The following is a 20690-nucleotide window of genomic DNA, read 5'->3' on the forward strand; positions in this document are numbered from 1 at the left end:
ATATTTGTATACCCATGTTCATAACAGCATTACTCACAATAGACAAAGGGTGGAAGCTACCCTAGTGTCTATTGATCGATGAATGGATAAACAAAATGTAGTACATCCATGCAGTGGAACATTACTCAACCTTAAAAAGGAAGGGAATTCTGACACATGCCGCAATATGCATGAACCTTGAAGGTATGCTAAATAAAATAAGCCAGTCACAAAATGACAAATATTGTATGACTCCACTTATATGAGGTACTTATAGTAGTTAAATGCATAGAGATAGAGAGTAGAATGGTGGTGGTCAGGGGCTGGGGGGAGGGGGGAATGGTGAGTTACTGATTAACTGTGATACAGCTGCCTCTGAGGGGTCAGGAGCCCCTTCCATCACAAGAGACTTGACTACAAGACACCTGTCCTTCCGTTAACCTCTCAAGCTCCACTCTCACCCACACATTGCTCAGAGGAATGAAAACTGGACTGACCTTGAGGCTGTAAGGGGAGAGCATGAAACAGGCAAAGCAGCAGGCATGTCATTTCCCAGCTCTGGGCCTCGCCTCCCTGAGATCCTGCTTCCTCTTGGCACATGGTAAGTACTCAGCCAATGTGCACTCTGTCTCTGGACTGTGTCCAGGTGGTCAGCACATTTATTAGAACAGTTGTTCTTAAAGCGTGGTCCCTGAACCACAGCAGTAGCAGCACCTGGAAACTGGCTAAAAGTGCTAAGTCTTGCCCTGAATCAGAAAGTCTGATTCAGCCCAGCAATCTGGTCAAGACTTCCAGGTGATTCTGATGCACATTCAAGTTTGCACATTGGTTTTAATAAAAGAGGAAATTCGTATGAGCCTTCCAAGAGATCAAGTGTGTGTATACCGCCTGTTATGGTATTTGGCACATAGTAGATGCTAAATCACTGAATGAATAAACAGTTCATTCGTTCCTCTGCTCACCCACCCCCTATACATACAGACAGGACTGCTATGAGAGATTGGAGGAATCTAGGATTGGATTAGGCTTGAGTGAGAAGGAAAAGTGGACCAAAGCTTGAAAGAGCACCATCATCTTAGGGAGTAGAAGAGAGGAGGAGACTTGGAAATCTCAGAAGCATCAGTTTATCAGTGAAGGAGATTTTATGTTTGCAGCTTTGGGTAAAAAGAAATAGCCTTTGGCTGTAACTTCAATGTTTTGGTGCACAACTAGGAGCCAGTGTTGCCAGGCTGGTTCTGCCCTCCTGGTTTTCCCGCCGAAGCCCACTCCAGCCTACCTTGGCCCGTGCTACCATCAAACACATCTTGCACAAGCTGGTGCCTGCAATGGCTTTATGCCACCAGCTAAGTCCAGCTCTTCCATCCTGGTGGAGTCATCTTCACTCCTCTTCCCTTGGAGCCCTCTCCTCAAACTCTCTCACCCCAGCCCCAGACTTCTGTAGGCTTCTCCATCATGGCCCTGACTCCATCCTGGCCACAGAAGGAGCCTGAGTTACAGGCTACAGCTCTGATGACATTTTTCGAGTGACTTAGACATACAGAGGCACCTATCGGGACGCCTCAGGCAAGACACCTGGTATTATCCAGATCCAATGTCCCTGCTTGTTGAGTAAAAGGGTTGCATCCAGAGTTTTTCAAAGATTTCTCCCAGCCTTAACGTTTCCAGCTCGCAGCTGTACTGTTTATATTTGTCACATGAACTAAGGTTCTGCCCATCCAGAGGATGTATAACTTCAGGATTAGGGCTCAGTGGCAGGCCACCACACTGCCCCCTCCAAACTGATCCAGATGCAGTTAGTGAGCTCAGGAACCCGCGCACATCTGGGCTGGGTCCTGGGACCTCTTGCTCTTGTGATCATGTGATGTTGATATTTTGGTTTTAAGAGGAAAAAAACGTTATTTCATACCTACATATCTTTTTAAGCCTTGCTTTATTGTAAGGCCACTTAAGGCCATTGGGACAGCCCTAACTGGCTGGTGGTGGGGGTCACTGGTCAGGAAGCTGGGAGGCAGCACCAGCTACACAGGCCTTGAACCAGGCAGCCTTGCATGTCAAAGCTGATGTTACCTGTGGTCTTGGTAAGACATTGGTGGCCATATTACTTATTTGTCTTGAGCTTGTTTTTCTGAAGCACCAGCGGGGGAGTAAGCTGCAAGTTTGCTGTGAGGCTAAATGAAGTGTCATATCTAAATGCACGATGCTCTGTAAACGTGAGGGGTCCCTGCTGACACTAGTTCCTTTCATCATATGGCAAAGTCATCACCACTGGGTACCACCCATCCTGGCACAAGCACGAAGCTCCTGCCCATGGCTGGACACAGGGGTGATCCGCCCAGCCCGCTCCCTCTACCCTTGTAATCCAGAAATGAGGGCTCGGAGAAGTTGTAGCCTTTCATAGTGACCTAGGAGATCTCCCAGAAATTGCAAATGCCAGAAAGAATAAGATAGAAGTATTATAGGACACCCCATCTTCACCAAAAAATGGAAAGGGAGCAGTTGGATGAGAAAAAATTTAAGGGGGAGAAGGGAAAATGAAGAATCTAATATTGAGAAGAAAGGCATTTGGAACCTTATCAAGCCCTAATGTTTTTACTTATTTTGCTAGTAATTTATATCCTGTCATATTTCAAAAAGGATTAGACATGGCAAACCAAGCCATGACCAATTTGCAGACCAATTTGAGACATCCCAGAAATCCAATGAATGAATCATTTAGTCCCAGTACAAGTCCTGCAGGAATAAGGCAATGTGTGCCTTAAGCACCACCCCCATCGCCTCACCTGATCTCTGCCAAGAGGCAGGGCCATGTGCCCAGGGCAGCTGTTCACACACACGTCCCGTCCCACAACCATTTGGAGCACCTCAGAGGGGATGCTGAGCATATGCTGCTGGGCCCCAGCCAGGTGTGTCCAGTATTTTTGCTGTAAACATCTTCACCGCGAGTGGTTTTGCAGCACAACTAATTGGCCTTAAGGCCATTTTGTGTAAAAAAATAACTGCTTGACAGTTCTACTACACTAGAAAATGATAACACATCAATTTTTGCAAACCCTTGGTTGAGCTAATCTAAGCCAGGTTTTGTTAAAATGCTCACCATTTTCAAGAGACTTCTACGCATCAGGAATCACATAAACATTTGTTTTGCCAGGGATAGGAGGAGCTTGATTCTTCTTTTGTCTCCAACTTCTAATACGGCATAATAAATTTGGTAAAGACAGCTTAAGAGAACAAGGTGTCATATCTAAATGAGCTAAAGAACCCATCATTAATGCTCTCGAAGACTGTTGTTAGTAGCTGCCTCTTTTATATCTTTGATAAATCGGTAAACTTTTGGTTTTGATGGGTGGGAGGTATGACTGTGCTCACGGAAGAATGTGTAAAAACTGATGTTATATTTTCTAGTGTAATGGAACTGTCAACCAGTTATTTTATCTTTTATGGCAAAATGGCCTTATGGCCAATTAGTTGTGCAGCAAGAATGCTTGTGAAGAAACTGCTTACAGTAGAGATGTTTATGGGGAAAATACCTAGACTCCAACCCAGGTACCCTCAGCCCCCCTTACCTACCTGTTCTGGGTACTCTCTTCAGTGTCAGCCGCTTTGCCTCCAGTGGCTGCAGTTGCATCCTTCTTCAGAGGCTGCCTGGGCTTCCTAAGCCACAGCAGCTGGTTGTGTAGAGGGCCAGAGAACTGAGAGTTTCCATCTCTCCACTGGGGGCAGCCTGGGGAGGGGGTCTGAACATCCAGCATCCTTGCCTTGAAGCTGGACTAACCCAGAGGTATAGCTTAAGTGCCAGAGCTCCCCATAGGAGCTAAGTTGGGATGCTTGGCTTCTTGCCCTTCTGTCCTGCTCTACCCACTCCTTGCCTGTTTCTCCTGGGAGCACTTCCTCATCCATCCCTTGCACAGGAACCCTGGTTTCAGGAGCCTGACCTAAGACAGATGCCTTGGGCTCCTTTTCTCCTTCTAAGTCCCATCCTGGAGAACTGCTCATGGCTTTTCAACCTTCTCAGAGTAAGAGAAGACTGGGGGCCATGCCATCCTTTTAATTCCCAGCCGAGGGACTGTTATACACCTGCCCCCGGTTGGACCTAGTTTCTCTTTCAGAAATGCTGGTCAATCAGCTTCAGGTACTACAACTGTAAGGCGATGTCAACTCAGGGATAAGGGAGCCACTTGGGGGAGACTATCTGGGGACAGGGATGCTGACTAAGAAGCAGGGAGAAGCAGACGTTCCAGTTCCTCAGGAGCCCCCGAATCTCTGGAGAGACCCCTGACTTCTTCTACTGAATCTCTTGTTTGAACTACCCCAAGTAGAAGCCCTCTGACCAGGCTACCATAGATGTTCCTTTAAATATCTCAGGCACCTCCCCATCACTTGATATCCCCTCTGAGGCTAAGGAGTCAAGGCCACTGTGCCTGCCTGGACCGTGTCCTGCCTGGACGAGCCCAGGGTGGGGACCTGTGGTGCGATATGAGTGGGCAGGACCCTGGAAGGCATAGGAGTGGCCGGTGTCTGGAGCTTAGGATAAAGACGAGAGAGTATGGAGATGGCCTACAGAGGCCTTGGTTCCTAAAGAAGGCTGTGACCCCAGCAGCCACCCAGATGTCATACTTACACATGGAGATCCATCCATATTTTGGAATGGGTGACATTCAGTTTTTCAAGATACCACTGTCCCTTTAATTTATTAGCTTTCCATAAAAACACATACCGTACACAATCTACAGTATAGAAAGTATAATTTACAAAAATATAAAATCTTGGTTATGTTTTAGTATTCCAATGTATCACTGTATGGGTTATTTCAATAAGCACGTTTAAACAATGCACGCTCAACCAGCTTGACTACCTCTGTGGGGAATGGTGTCAACGCCCTCCTTTTTGTTTTAAAATAAAACATATATTAAGAAAAAGAAACCAAAATTGGTTATATGTGCATACTGTATGTATAAAAGCGTTTGCAGTGGATTTTGAGAGAAAACATCCATTTATACCATTATTTAGGCCCTGTTTTCCAGCGTCACACTGTGGCCCGAAGTGTTTTAAACTGATTATTTAAACAGAGGTTCTTTCCATGTGAAGGGAGTGAGTGCCTTCAGGTTTGTAGTCTTCTTTCCAGGTTATGAGGTGATAGTCACAAAACCCAGCCTGTGGACATGTCCGGTTTTCAGGCCTTCAGAGCACAGCGGACAGGCCGTGGGCAACCATCAGGCCAGGGCTAATTCCCAGATCCCTTCAAAGGATTCGAACTGGCATTGAGGGGGCTGAGTCACCAGCAGTGAAAGACCCCAGAATGATGCCCTGGGGTGACAGATGGTGGCCTGCAAGCTGTGCCCTGCCTTTGCAGCTGCACCCTGAGTCAAGTGCTCACTCCAGAAGGTTCAGAGAATGCTGCCCTGCTGTGTGCAGGCGGGGCAGGTTCTTTCCACTCCAGAGAGGCTGGTCTTACCGGCAGGCACAGGTCTCCACAGACATGTTGGGGTACACCTTCAGAACCACATTCCGGTTCTCATCCAAGAAGAGGACCCCAAGAGAGTTCATCTTGTCGGGAACGCAGCAAGGCTCTGGGATGCCCGGGACAATGCCCACGGCCCTGACGATGCTCTGGATGGTGGCGTGGTTGGAGGGGCGGACGATCTGCAAGGCGGAAAGGAGCATGGTCACCTCCGAACTCTGACCACCCTGCAGTCCTCACCCACCCACCACGCTGCCTGCATGTCCTTGACTGAGGCCACAGAAAAGGCATTGACCTAGAAGAAAAGGTGAGATCACAGGGTTGGGTACACATTTCTTCTGAAATCAGTGGCAGACTGAGTCCTAGGGTCTTTTGCAAAAGGCCTTCCTGCCCTGAGGGCTCCCAGAGGGAAGGCACATCCCCTACATGGCACTGGCCACTTGGGGGCACCTGCGCGTCACACATCCCCGAGGAGCACCAGGAACTGGGCAGGAGCCCCAGAGGGAAGGCAGGGGAGAAGATTGGAGGTTCTGCCTGGGGCCATAGCTGCCCAGACTTTACAGTCCAGGGAGCACCGCCACGCTTGCCATGTGATCGCGTTCTCAGCACAGGAGGGGAAGCCCTGCAGGCACAAGTGCATCAGTGTGATGGGGCTGGAAACTCACAGCTCCCAGGTGGGTCTGACTTTGGGGTGTCAGGCGCTGCTTCATCTGCATCACCCCGTTTTGTCATTGAATCAACCTTATGGGGTGGGTATGACTTTAATTTTCCTGGTGAAACTGAGGCTTAAAATGACTAAATAACTGGACCAGGAGCCCTCAGTTAGAAAGTAGTCTGGCTTGGAAACTATGCTCGCTGGGCCCACACCAGCTCTCTTCCCCTCCCTCCCCAGGCAGCCTCTCACATCCAGAAGAGTCTGGGTCCCAGCAGCAAACACGGCACCTCCCACAAGATGAAGAGGACCACGTCACAGGTGCTTCAGCTCATTGTGGGCCAGAGTTTTATATGCACAGTGCCTCTGGTGGGGAGGTGGGAGGAGAGGGACACCGGCATTTGGGGAGTTCAGGCTGGTGTCAGGGAAGGTGGAAAGACAGCCAGGCAGCCTGATAAGGTAAGTGCAGGGTCAGCCAGCAGGAGCCTGCTGCACTCACCCTGCACCCGCCGGGCTGGGCCCTTCCAGCAGACGCCTGTCTCTCTGTCAGGCACCTCCCTTCCTCTCTCCTGCACATGCACGGCTTTGAGGAGAAGCCTCTTAATTCCCAAACAGGTTAATGCGGCCCCACGTCTGTGTCTGGGATTTCCCAGCTGGCTGATTTATTTACGTTCACAGTGGATTTACGCGCTGACTTCCTTTCTTGGAGAGGAAGGCATGACCTGGAACTCAGCAGAGGAGCTAAGTAGGAGGAAAGTGTGTGCTCTGTGCCGAGGTCGACATCAGCAGGCAGCCAGCCCACCGTGGTTCAGGATGTGGGAAGATGGATGGACAGAACCACGGCCCAGCCTGGAGGGAAGGTGAGCATCTGAAAACCTGGGCCAGCGCAATGGGGAAAACAGCCCCATGCTGTGTGTCCTGCCGACTTGTGTGCAATGAGAGCTAGCTGCCCTGTGAGTTCCTGCCCTGAGTCGGGGATGGGGGATGGACAGTCACACTGGGAAGCCACTGAGGCCAACTCTGTGCTGGTCACAGACACCAACGCCCTGAGGTCCAGGCCAGGTTTCTAGAAGAGCCTTGGTGAGGAGGGGGCTTAAGAGACCTGACCTATGTGCAGGGGGCCAGGGTCTCCTCAACCTCTGTGGATATTGCTGTGTGGGAACACACACCTAAGGAGATGGATCTCCTGTTTTGCAAAAGAAGAAAGGTTCTGATTTAAAACTCAAATTCAATGAAGGCACAGCCAGACCCCATCCATCTGTGGGCTGTATCCACCCAACAGGCTGCCATTTTGGCACCTCTGTCTACCTATTCTCTGCCTTGAGTAGATGGGAGGTGTTATGATCCCTATTTACAGACAGGAAACAGAGTGAGGAGGCAGAGGGACTTGCCTGCAGGGGCAGAGCTGAGAGTCACAATTAGCCAAGGGGCAGAACACAGCGGGGCGACCCCATGCACTCTACCTTGGGCATGGGGAACTCGCAGGCTCCTGAGCAGTAGTAAGCGTCGAACGACTTGGGTGAGATGACCCATTCATTCCACCCGATGTCTGCAAAGTCCACCTTCAGATACCTCCGGGAGCAAACCCGCGGCTCGTCCCACTGCTTCCTCCGGGCTTTCTGCATTGTCTTCTCGTCAAAGTCCAGCACCTGCGAGGAGGCCATGAACACATCCTGGCCCTTCTTCCTGCGGTCCCTGCGGCCCGGCCGAGGCTTCAGTGCACGGAAGGGGCTGGGCCACAGCTCGTGCTTGTGGTAGTGCTGGGCGTGGGGGGCATGTGCCGGCCTCTCGTCCAGCCCCGGCAGCTCGTTGTTCTGGAGCGGCCCAGTGGCCTGCGTGGCCCGGCGCACTCGGGGGTCCGCTGAGCTGTTGGGGGCTGCTCCAGGCTCTGGGTCCCCAGCCTGGAAGGGGTCATATCTCTGCAGTGTCACTGCCACGCTGTTAGGCTCTGAGATGGCCAGGTCGTCGGCGTAGATGAGGATGTAGGGTGCGTGGGGGCCGGGCCTGGGTACCCCCGGGTCTTCCTCCCCAGAATCCAGCTGGGCAGACAGGAGCAGCTCGCCATCCCGGCGGGCCGCCTTGACGATGGGGGAGATGTCCTTGGCCCGCCACAGGCTCCGTGGCGGGGGCAGCAGGGCCATGGCCCCGCGGAGCAGCCCCTGCGTGGCCATGTTCTGCGAGAGGCTTCGGAAGAGCAGATGCTGGCGTGCTGGCGGGCCCGGGGGCAGAAAGTGGCAGGATGCATTCTTGGCCCACTGCTTGCATGGTGCCTCGCGTGCCCGGGGCCACCACGGCTCCGAGTAGAAGTGGAATGTGGCCATGAGGATCATTTCCGAGTCCTGCATGGAAGTCAGGTTGAAGAAATACACGGTCTTCTGGTTGACCACTTCTGCGAGGGAAGGACAGATCACAGCCTGTTAGGTTGTGTCCTGGACAGGCCCCCGTGCTCATAGGGTGTCCCGTCCAGGACGTGGAGGAGGAACGCCCATTGAGGGAGCATTTCCAGGCCAGCCAGACTTTCCTCATCTCCTGTAATCCTCACATTGAACTGATGAGGGCACCCTTTGCTATTTTCACGGACCAGATGAGGATGAGGGATTGAGGTCAGAGAGGTTGGGGATTGTCATAACCCATTGCAAAGAAAGGAAGAGAAAAAGGTGGCAGACAGGGTAGATGCTCAGGGCTGCTGGACCGTGAAGCTCCAGTTCCTGCCTCTGCACTCCAGTGCCTCTCAATGAACAAATGATCTCCCCCACCTTCATTCATGAGATAAGGTGGAATCAGGTATTTGGGATAGCTTGGGTTGGGTCTGAGCCCTGCTGACAGTAGCCCCCCTGTATCTGCACAGCTTTCTATTTTATAGACATTAAATACAGTCCTTCTTCCAAATGAGGTAAGTTAGAGTGCCTCACGCTCTCCCAGCATTCTGAGTGGCTTCTGAGGGAAACTGGACTTAAGAACACAGCCATTTGGGTGTCTGCTATTTATTCTGCCCAAGCCCTTTTAAACTTGTTTTACAAAGAAAAAGCACTATCAGGGTTGTACCAGGTCACTCAATAAAATCTCCAACATCCAGGTTGCTCTCCAGAGGCCGGAACTGTGATACGGACCGGGATCCCTCAAACATCACATCTGCAGCTCGAGAATACTCTTGGCCCCTGCATCCCTGGGGCTGTCAACCACTCTTTCCTTTCTCTCTTGGTTCTACCAGGTGTACACCAGGACCCCAGGGCAGAAAGCTGCCCCAAGCCCTGGCAGCATGAGGTCTGTGAATAGCAAGCCCTCTCTAGGGTTTGGATGGGAGGGAGGCATCATCTCCCTGTGATGCTGCAGAAGAGCCAGAGACCAGAGCTGTCAGGTGGGCTGTCTCCCTCCCGCTGCCCTATTTCCTGTTGCCAGGGGTCTGTCTGCTGGGTGAAGCTGGGAGAGGTACAGGGCTTCCAAGAGCGGGAATGTGTGTGTGTGTGTGTAGAAAATGGGTCACAGTTTCTCTGACACCTGCATCCACAGATTCAGCTGGCATTTTTTTAAACCAAAATCTTCAGTTTAAGGGGCTTCCCTGGTGGTGCAGTGGTTGAGAATCTGCCTGCTAATGCAGGGGACACGGGTTCGAGCCCTGGCCTGGGAAGATCCCACATGCCGTGGAGCAACTAAGCCCGTGCGCCACAACTACTGAGCCTGCGCGTCTGGAGCCTGTGCTCCGCAACAAGAGAGGCCGCGATAGTGAGAGGCCCGCGCACCACGATGAAGAATGGCCCCCACTCACCGCAACTAGAGGAAGCCCTCGCACAGAAACGAAGACCCAACACAGCCAAAAATAAAATAAATAAATAAATAGAAATTAAAAAAAAAAAATCTTCAGTTTAAGGTTATTTGTTTCTATTGGGATGAAGGCATAATTCTACTGGGAAGAAGGCATAATTCAATTGGGAACTTTCATGTACTTTTAAGGGACTACAAGAAAGAGGAAGGAAGGAAAAGTCAGAGGGCCCAATAAATGCCAGTCAAAGCTTGGGTGACATTCTAAAGACACTACCTTACCTAATTCTCAGAAAAAATCCCTCAGCATGTCCACAGCAGCCCCTCAATATGTCCACACATAAGGAGAAGCACGAGTCTTGATGCACATTTAAACCTGGCTTCCCCAAACACTGCGGCCTTGAGTGTCATGGTCCTTGAGTCCTGAATTTCCCAAAGCTCACAGATCACTGCCTTCCTCCCCTGGAGATGCTGATTCAGAGGGTCTGGGACAAAGGGGCCCAGGAATTCTTATTCTAACCAGCATTCTAAGGGATTGTAAGTTTGGGAAGCAACGATGGGCAGTGGCTGTGTATCTGCAACATCCGGGGTTGACTTGTGGATGGGGTGCAAGTTCACCAACAAGGCAGCTCCTACCCCCCAAACTGGGAAAGGCTCTAGGAACCGGGCTCCCAGGCCTCAACGGGACCATGCCTTGCTCATCTGCCTCAGAGAGACAACAGAATCTCTATCTCACCTGAATGCTTGGAGGATTAAATAAATAACATATGTAATGTGCCAGGCACAAAGGGGGAATCCCCCAAATGTGCTCTATGCCACTTTTATCTAAATGACCAAGGCTGGCAGAGCAAGCTCCTCCTACACCAATTCGGGCCCCTCTTACTCAATGGTCCAGCTAACACAGCAGAGAAAGTGTTTTCTTTCATCCAATTCAAGTCAACTCCATTGTTCCGCTAACAGGTTCTTTGCAGGAGAACACTTCAGAGGCTCTGAAATAGACATTTCTGACTCTTTCCAAAGAGCTGGCCCTTCACAGCAGGATGCAAGCATCTTTGGCCTAGAAACCTGTGGCTCTTGGTGAGAAGGAAAACAGCAGACTGGGGGAACCGAGATGGGGCTTCCCAGAGAAAAGCACCTTGGTCCCCCTTCCAGTACCAAGGTAAAGAACGAGAGAGGATATAAAGGATAACTGTGACCAGCAAGGCAGGGACAGCAGCCTTGGCTTGAGGTGGGTGTGGCCCAATGAAGGTGCTGGGAGGACTGCCCCAGGGTGGCAAAACGTGTTGTAGAGGAGGGTGGGGTGGCCTCCCCTGGAGGTTATTTCTGCACGGGGTGCAGGAGAGGGACAGCAAATGCTGCCCTTCCCTTAGGATGGAGAACCACAGAGAGCACGTGCAGGAACTCAGAGAGGGAAGAACCTTAGAGGTCAGGCAGCCTGATTAATTACACTCAGGGCAGGAGTCCTTCCTCCATTTGGCTTGAATGCCTTTGGCAATAGGCAGCTTGCCCCTCACAAGGCAGCCTGATGCGTGATGACCCTCCCTGCTGGGAACTGTGGAGGGGGAGATGGGTCACTCCCATCTCCAGGTCATGAAGGGCCACAGGCTGGCCCAGCTCTCTGACTGTGCCTGCACGCCTGCATTGCAGGGGGCTCCAGGCTGTGGCTGAGAGAAGCCACCTACCTGAAGCCTCCCAGCTTGGATGAGCCCAGGTCACAAAGGAGAATCTCCAAAGAGTAGTCCCTATGAACTGTGCCGGTGCCTGTGGCTCCCATCTCATGGTCAGCTAGAAAAGATCCTTCCTTCCTCCCTCCTATCATTCCTCTCTCCCTTCCTTCGCCCCTCCCTGCCTCCCTCCCTTTTCCAGATAAATATTTGGGAAACTCCTACTCTGGGCTAAGTGTTGGGCTGATCAGTGTCCTAGCAAAGGTGATTAGAGGCACTCAGAGGAGCTCAGTCCAGGGATGAGACAGACAGTGATGGTGGGGACCCGCACCTGCAGCGCCCATCACAGCTTCACAGAGCTGTGTCCAGGAGAGGCCCCCGGCATGCTGGGTGCTTTCAACCTCAGGTCACCATCCTGCTCAGAGCTCTCCATTGCCAACCCTTTACCAAGGCCCTACTTGACCTGGCCTGCTTACCTCCCCAACTCCATCTGCTCCCCGCACCCGCATCTCTGCCCCAGTCACCCTGGCCTTCCTGTCCTTACAAACATGAAGCTACCATCTCGGGGCTTTGTCCCAGCTCTTCCTTCTGCTGTCATCACTTCTCCTCTAGGAGTCACTCCTCTCTCCTTTGGGCCTTTGCTCAAGCGGCATCCCCAGCAAAGGGTACCACTGACCCCCTTGGCTGAAGGAACAGCCCCATCACTCTGTCCCTGGCTTCATTTGTCTTCACGTCACTTTGGGACATCCTGATATAATATATTTCGTTGCGATCGTTTCTCTTTCCCTCTAGAACACAAACTCCAAGAGGGTGGGGCTTTGCCAGCTGTGTGCACTGCTGTATCCCTAGATCCTAGCACAAGGCCTGAGTGATCGTCAGTGCTCAGAAATGTGTGCTGAATGGCAGGGGAGGGGAGGGGTCTTTGTTAGATTGTCTGCTTCACTTAATAAAGTGGGTTCCTGGCCTGCTGCCCTGGGGCTCAGTGAACATCCTGAAAGAAGTCCAGAAAGTCTCCTTTGGAAAGATATAGCCGATTATGCAAATCCAGCTGGAGGAACTGCACAGCAGGACGTTTGTCCAGTTACTTCCCCTTGAGCCTTAGTTTTCTCATCTTTAAAATGGGAATAATATTGTTTACTGATTAGGAAGCTCCAAGTTCCAAGCGTATAGGCATGCTTGATTCCTCGTGTTCACAATGAGGGCAGCAGACATGGCAAATGGACAAAAAGATGGAGCTTCAGAGAGGGTATGTGACTACATAACTACATAACTTGCTTAAAGTGCTTAAAGCCCCCCAGCTGGTAAGGGGCAGAGCCAGGGCGTGCTTCCAGGCCTGTCTGACCCCAAGCCCATGCCCTTCCCCACCCTCCCCAACCAGGTGCTCTGGATAGAATCGGGGTCTGCCTAACAGCTAAAGTAACAAAGATCATGTGCTGTGAACTCTAAAATAGTTTGCAAACATTTTGTGTTCTGCCTCTCCAGGAAAGAAAGGACTGACCTTATTTAGACAAGTTGATCTCTCTATGGTCTTTGGAAATCTGAGAACCCTAGTCAGGTCCACTCTACTGGGCACTCAACCTCCTTCCCAACTCTTTAGGGATGGGACTAGAGAGGAAAGAGGTAGGGAAGCGGCCCTAGTCCAAGGGTCCCCCCAGGCCCCCTGCTGGCCAACTCTCAGGCCAAGAGGACCCTCAGACTGCTCTGCTCTGTAGAAACAGAATCCAAGTCACCTGGAGATCTGTCCCTTCACTCATTGCCCCTGAAACAGCCATCAGGGTGACCAGAGTGAGAATACCGGGCTGAAGATGCAAGCACCAACGTAATAAGCTGAAGGAAGGAAGTGGTGGGCCACCAGTGGTGGTGCAGAGAAGGAAAGAGAACTAATGTGTACTGAGTGTCTATTTTTAGGCAGGCTCCAGAGTCAGGGTTTAAACCCTGCTTCATCACTGACTAGCTGTGGGGCCTTAGGAAGTCACACAACCTTCTCTGCGCCTCAGTTTCCTCATCTGTTAATCAAGCAGAATATGTGTACGTGCCTCCTGAAGTTGTGAGATCATCTCTGCAGTGCTCTCAGCAAGGTGTCTGGCACCCAGCACATGCTCAGAACACAGTGGTCATGTGGTGTCACAAGCTACTGCTACAGTGAGGACCCCACACCCCTGGCCCCTGTCCTCGCGCCCAACGGGAGGCATTGCCACCCGTCCACCCTCTCCAGCAGGAGCCTGAGAATCTTCACAGCCTCTTCCCCCTCCTGCATGCAACTTATCCCAGTTCCTATTTCTCCACATCCTGTTTCTCCACAACCACCCTGAACTCTGCATCTTTCCACCACTGTCTTAGCCCACAGTCTGATCTCGACCACCACTGTGACCCCAGGACACTGTCACCCTCACACCACACTCGTGCTTCACAGGGAATCATTTATTACAGATGAAGAGTTAACAGCCTTCACAAACTCTACATATCAGTAAGAAAAAGACCAGAACCCCAAGTGGATGAAGTGGTTTCCATGGGAAAAATTTCAAATGTCGAAAAGCATGAAAAACAATTCAGGATGACCAGCAATGAGAAAAAACCCAGTAACTTCAAAGGAGAATGAAGATATAACAAGTTTTACCTGTTGCAACTATGATCCCATTAGGGTAAAAACTATATACAATATTCCACAAAATATTAACTCTGGTTATATCTGGATTGCGATTGGGGATGATTTCTTTTCTTTACTGTGATTTTCTATGATTTCTGGATAAGTATGCATTTCCCTTATAATCTCTTGTCTCTCCTTCTCCCCTCTCCTCTTCTCTCCCTCCCTCCCCCTCCCCCCTCCCTCGCCCCTCTCTCACCATACGCACTCTCTATACTGCCCCACTGCTTACAGGTCTTGGTGGCCCACTGGTTCACTTCCATTTTCTGCCTCTTTCTTCCTGTTGTTTCCTCATTGAAACCAAACGCCTCACAGTTCCAGGCACATAGGGCTCTGCTTCACTTCTACACCTGGCTAACACCCCCTGCCCTTCAGAGTCTGTCTGGGGCCTCCTCTGCTCTGTGAAGGCTTCACTGGACCCTCCCCACCAGCCCTTCCCCTGCCAGGTCAATGCTGTCCTGTGGGGCTCCTGAAGCCCACCCCCAGCCCTTTCTCACTCCACTGCCCTACCTGTGCTGCTGGTCACATTCTTCTGTTTACTTCTCCCTTCTCCACCAGCCCGTGAGCTTTTCGGGGCACGGCCAATAGTCTATGCTTTTCTGTGTCCTCTGAGCTTACAGCACCTGCCACTGAATGAGGTGCTCAGGAAAGACTTGGGGAACTGACTGTGACTTTTGGCACTGTCGACAGATGAGTATGTATTATTACTCTCATTTTAGAGATAAAGACACCAACCTCAGAGAGGTTAAGTAACTTGCCCAGTATCACATACGTAGGCGGAAAAGCCTAGATTTAAATGCAGGTCGTTTGAGGCTGCAGGTGTCTAACCTTAACCCTTATGGTCAGGCTCAGAAGCTCTCTCCACTGATGTAGACTGAAGCTCTCTCCACCCATGCACTTCAAGGAGCAATGGAAGGGAGGGAAGGAGCCGGGTGGCTGGAGTAATAATAGTAGAGCTAAAACATTATTGAACTTACATGTGCCAGGCACTGTGTTAAGCACTGAACATATCTCAGTTCATTAAAAAAACCCTATAAGGAAGAGAGCATTATTAGTCCCATTTTAGAAGGGAAAGAAACTGAGTCATAGACAAGATCAGTCCCTGGCCCCAGTCACAGACTCAGGATTTGGCCCTTACCACTCCAGCTCACAGCCTGCGCTTGGAACCTGAGTTGTGCTGCCTAGAGGCAGGCAAGGGACACAGCTCCACTGTAACACGGGTTGCAGGGACCACCCCACTGAGGCAGCAGAGGTCACCGTCACGGAGCAGGCTGGGACCGGTACGATCCAGGACCAGAGCTGAAGCCCCCCACATGTGTGCCTCATCCATAAAATGAGGGGTCCCCACCCAGGCTCACACCTCCTCACAGCTTGGTCGCTGGGTCACAAAGCAGGCACTCTGAGGGCTGGTGAGGGACTGGGTATGAACCAACTTAAGTCAGTCAAGGGAGGAGAAGGGAAACCAAGCTGCCTGGGCCTACTCTCTGCCAGGCACAAACCCCACCTCATCCCATTGAATCTTCACCCCACCCCCACTATGTGCACAAAAAATTGATACTCAGAGAGGTAAAGCGATGTGTACCACAGCACACATACTAGTAGCAGGTGGAGCTGGGACTTGTACCCATAGCTGTTTCAAATGGTTCCAAACAAGAGTATTGGATTTGTCAAATAGTCCTAGACTGATCCAGAATAATTCTGATCTCCCAGGATCTGATCCATCCTCTGTCTCCTAAGTCCTGGGCTCAGTTCTGATGGAGGTTGGGGGAGGGGGCTAGCAGTGAGAACAGCATGAGCCTGACAGATGGACGGTGCCAACCACTGCCACTGTGAACAGCTTGCCCTGGCCTGGCCTCAGTCTCCTTATCTGTAAAATGGAAGGACTGGATCTGAAGTACTGTCGCCAGATCCTTTTCAGGGCTAAGTGTTGCTTGTACCACCCCCAGCCTGTGAAGACTGAAAAACAGACTGTGCACCTCCATGCCTGGGCCTGCAGCAACAGGGTGGGCTCAATGGGCGTGCTCATCCCTTATTGCAGCAGTGAACTTACTGGCCTTGCTTTCCTCAACTGCAAGGCTTTGGGGACTGAGTTAATGGATGCAAGGTCAAGTCTACACCTATACGAACACAAGTGTTTTGTACTCCAGGGAAACACGATGCACCAACACTTAAACTGGCCAGTGCTGGGCTTAGGGCTTACACATATCAACTCATGTCATCTTTCCTGCAATGCTACAGGGAAGATACTACCATGACCTGCCCATTTTGTGGATGAGTACACTCAAGTCCACAGAGCTTCAGTGATTTGCCCAAGATCATGGTCGTGCTAGATGATTCTTGAGTGACTTAATAATGGTGCTCCAGAAATGGGCCCCAAGAGGTGAATAAAAGGTACCAGGGAGGATGGAGTTAGATCTGGTTGGCCTGGAACCCAGGAACAATGACCTAGTGAGTCTGCCCAGTAGAGGATGGGGGGAAGGGCCTTCTCTGTGGCAGGAGCTCCCAGTACATGTTTATGCGAGACCAAGCTTCCAGTGTCTGGCTCTGAGGCCACGGTGTGGTACCCTAAGTAACACAGCCAGTGATCAACAGGGAGGTGGCAGATCTGACTCCAGGCTGTCTGGCCCCACTGTTGGGCTTGTTCCCCTCTACCTCAAGAGGGGGCCCTACAGACCAATGGTCTTTCTCCTGATGAATGGCCTCCTCCTTCACAAGGGCTGCAGGGGACCCCTACCCACATTTTCTGCAATGGCATTCTGAGACCATGAGTAATCTCCATGACAACCAGGGTCTTCCCATCACCCCTGCCACCAGGCTGCGCCTCGTCTCTGCTCACCCAGGGCCTGCAGAGGTCACCCAGCCAGGGTGGGCAGACAGCTGAGGCAGGATTCTGAAATGCTCTCAGAAGCAGGGCAGGTAGGGCTCGGTGCAGCTCTATCCAAGGTATGGGTAAAGGGGAAAGGATCTGCCCAGGAGGGGCAAGGGCAGGAGAGGGGCTGGGAACCCCACTGCCCAAGCTTCTAGACCTTTCCTCAAACCCCCATAGTCTGAACACTTCATGCTAGTGCCTAGCAGGCCTCAGTCTCATGTACCCAAGGCTGGGCACCCAAGGCCATTCTCATTCCACCCCGCTTCCCCAACTGCCACACCCACTAAGTGCCCCAGCTAGAGGGGCACACCCCCTGCCTGGGCCCAGTGCCTGGCACTTCCATCAGGGCTGCATTACACCCACCTGATGGGCTCTCTTCAGTGCCTCCTTCATCTGTCAAGAGCCAACACAGCTGAACGCTGTGACATGGATCCCTACCCCCCGAGCCCCGCCACACACACACGGTGAGCTCACCCAGCCCAGTCCCATTTCCACGCTGTGCTTAAAGCCTTGTGGATGGGGTCGTCTGTGTCCGGCAAGTGTGACACCCTCCGAGACTTGGCGGCACCCCAGGGGCAGGAACTCTGTCACTCTGTGCCACTTCGGCGTCCCCACGGGAGGCTCAGGGCCTGGCACAGAGTGCTCGGGGCGGGCGGGGTGGGGGGAATAGTTAATGGAAGAATGAATGAACCAGTCAATGAATAGAAGGAAGAGGCAAAGCGGAGGTACAGGGGTGGGAGGATGGACACGTGAGGAGGACCGGGGAGGATGAAGAGAAGGGGGCCCCAGGGCCCCCTCTACTTACCCAGCCGGGCCCGGAAGCTGCGGACCGTGTTGCCCCCTCCTGGCCGCGCGCCCCTTCGGCTGTATTTCTCATAAAGCCGGAGCATGTGGACAGCGACCATGTCCTGGGTGCCGGGGCCCAGAGCAGCGGCCGCGTCCCCTGGAGACCGCTGGGGGTTCTTGTACCCCGCCAGGCCGTCGGCCGCCGCGGGCGGGGCGGGGGCCGTGTGGCTGCCGCCCGCGTCCTGGAGCAGCAGCAGAAGCAGCGGCAGCAGCGGCAGCACTTGGGGCCCCGGTCCCGGGCTGGTCCGAGCGGGGCCACGGGCCATGATGGGTGGCGGAGGCGAAGGGGTCGGAGCCGGGGAAGAGGAGGAGGGATATCGAGGGCGCACAGGAGGCTGAGAACAAACCCTGCGGCGGGAGGGCGCGCGGGCAGCACCGGCAGGCGGGGCGCGGGATGTCGAGATCTGCGCGGGGCAGAGCTGGGCGCGCAGCCGGGCGCACGGTACGGCCAGCGTTCACGGCCGTCCGGAGCCACGCAGAGCCGAGCCGAGCCCAAGCCGACGCGCTGCCTCGGCGGACGAGCGGCGAAACTTTGCAGCCCCAGGCGCGCCCGGCTTGGCGGGTTCGAGGGGCGGGGCGGGGCGGAGCGGCCGGCTGCGCCCTCGCGGGGGACCCGGCTGCGCGCCCCGAACCACTCCGGGCCGCCGCCTACACTGCCGTCCGTGGCCCGGCCGCGGTGTGCGTGCGCCCGAGTGTGGCGGTGTGCGCGCGCAGGGGTGTGCGCCGGATTGTGCGCCCAAAGTGTGGGTGGCGTGGGCGTGGGCCGGCGCGCTCCCCGCTCCCCTGCGGAAAGCCGGAGACCCGGGCCCCGGCCCGGCTCCTGTGTGTCGGCGCCTCGGCCTGGCCGGGACTGCGTGGGGGCTGGGCGGCATTTAGGGGGGGCCCTCCTGCCGGGTTGCCCCTGCAATGGCATGTGATGATTGTGGTTGCAAGATGACAGCTCCCCCGTGAGGACTCGACGGGGGAATGTGTGTGCGCCCAGTTGTCTCTGAGCCAGTGTGTGCCCAAAATGCAAGAGTGAGGGGAACGCGAAGCCTCCTCGGCATCCTTTGAAAAGAAAAACCCTAACACTAAAGCTCAGCCAACCCAGGACAACTGGAACAAGATCCTGATTAAAATTCAGAAGTAGTCGACTGACCCTTTATTTGGCAACTATAATTCTGGTTGTTGAAGGAACACATCAAAGGTGCTTATTAATCTTTGCACATGTAGCCATCAGGCTTGTCCTGAAAAAAAGACATGGTTTTAAATTGTTTTACAAAACGTTTCCAAACTTCAGAATAGGAGAAGAAAATGCTTAGCTTTCCCAAGACTGTGTCACAGTGAGGGTGCAGTGAATCCCTGACCCACCACCCCTCAGTTTAGCCCTGGGGCAGAAGGTCATGAGCTTCATCTTGCCTTTAGCAGGGTTTCTTGTCCATGGATAGAATTTCAGGGCATCTGTGAACTTGGATGGGGAAAACTTACATCTTTATTTTCACTAACCTGTACCTGCAACTTAGCATTCCATATTAGAAACACAGGTAAACAACTACAGTGGTATTAACCATACCTGTGACTTTGTCACCAATAGCCACCAAACACAGATATTTTCATATGACATTTTCTTATCATGTTTCAGATTTCTCAAAATATCACTTCTTGCTCATCACTATTCTGAAATTAAAGTAGTCAAGCTCGCTGCTAGTTATTTAATGAATTAATTAAAAGGCACACATATCACTATGTTGCAAAGTTGTTTTAAAAAAACATTTTGATAATTCTATTTGAATGTGATTGGCTTCCTCTGTAACCCTGCATATTAAGAACATTCTTTTGAAAAACAGTCTATGGGCTTCCTCAGATTGAGTTAGGGGTTCAAGGCCTACATAAAAGGTTTAGGAACCCTTCTGAGGGAAGGAAAGGACCTCTTCAAACCCATATTCTTCCAGCAAGGTCCAGGATACTGTCCATACTACATTTCTAAGGACTATTTGCAAACTTGCAAACACACTGTTCCCTTTACTTGGTAACTTTGGGCTCCCTAAGCCAAAATAGTTACTTTTCTTGGAGGACTCACAATGCAATAATTGAAAAATTGCTGGAGAAAGCTTCCGTTTGGTGTGTAAAACACAACCCATTTGTAATTTTTCAAAATCTTGCAGTGTCAAATTAGAGGCCATCCTATTGAAAGCCTCAGAACCTCAGGCCTGTAGCTTTTGGAAAACGATAGAGAAGCATTTTATTTCTTTTGATAATTCGCACACATCACGTTCAACTTCCCGTTAGTATAGCTCCCGTTTGTTCAGTGAAACAGTTTTCAAAAACGGTGTGCCTGGAGGTGAGATGACCAGTCACAGTCTTGGACTTGATGAATCTCTCCTCGAAAATGATCCACACCAACTTTTACTGCTCCCTTCCCCCAGCCCCACCGCCACTTCCCTCCTTCTCCCTGTGCCCCTCACTTCCCCTCCGCCCCCCTCTCCTCTTCTCCCCCAGAATGCCTCTGACCTGTACCGGCTGGGGGTAACCTCTGCTCATGGGTAGTTTTGTCTCTGCTGGGGCCATACACAATCGAGGCCTGTGAAAAGGAGTGTGAGTCCGCAGGAGGCCGGGACAAGCTGGGCTATTCGGGGTCTGTGTCCATTAAAGCCTCCTTGCGCTCCTTAACTCATTCCCGCTCCATTCAAGCCAGCCCGAGGGTCAGGCTTTAGCCGGCACTAAAACCTGTAGGGTACAGATTCTCTGACATTGTTGGGAAAGAATTAAGGCATCAGCCGGGGACGGCTAATATTTCTTGCCTCATTTTATTGCCGAACAGCGGGACTGTAAAGTCTTGA

The 20690-nt window shown here is 52.1% G+C and overlaps 1 protein-coding gene across 1 annotated transcript; it reads right to left on the bottom strand.

Moving 5' to 3' along the window:
• Nucleotides 1–66: 66 nt before the first annotated feature.
• GDF10 (growth differentiation factor 10) lies at nt 67–18429 on the bottom strand. Its single transcript, XM_082339724.1, has 3 exons — nt 17831–18429; nt 7553–8478; nt 67–5619 (listed from the first exon to the last, which is right to left on the bottom strand). Exons 1-3 carry the CDS (start codon nt 18135–18137, stop codon nt 5428–5430), a joined length of 1425 nt encoding a protein of 474 aa, XP_082195850.1. The 5' UTR covers nt 18138–18429; the 3' UTR covers nt 67–5427.
• Nucleotides 18430–20690: the final 2261 nt, after the last annotated feature.

The sequence above is a fragment of the Balaenoptera borealis genome, assembly GCF_965194805.1.
Source record: "Balaenoptera borealis genome assembly, chromosome: 10".
Classification (NCBI taxonomy): Eukaryota; Metazoa; Chordata; class Mammalia; order Artiodactyla; family Balaenopteridae; genus Balaenoptera; species Balaenoptera borealis.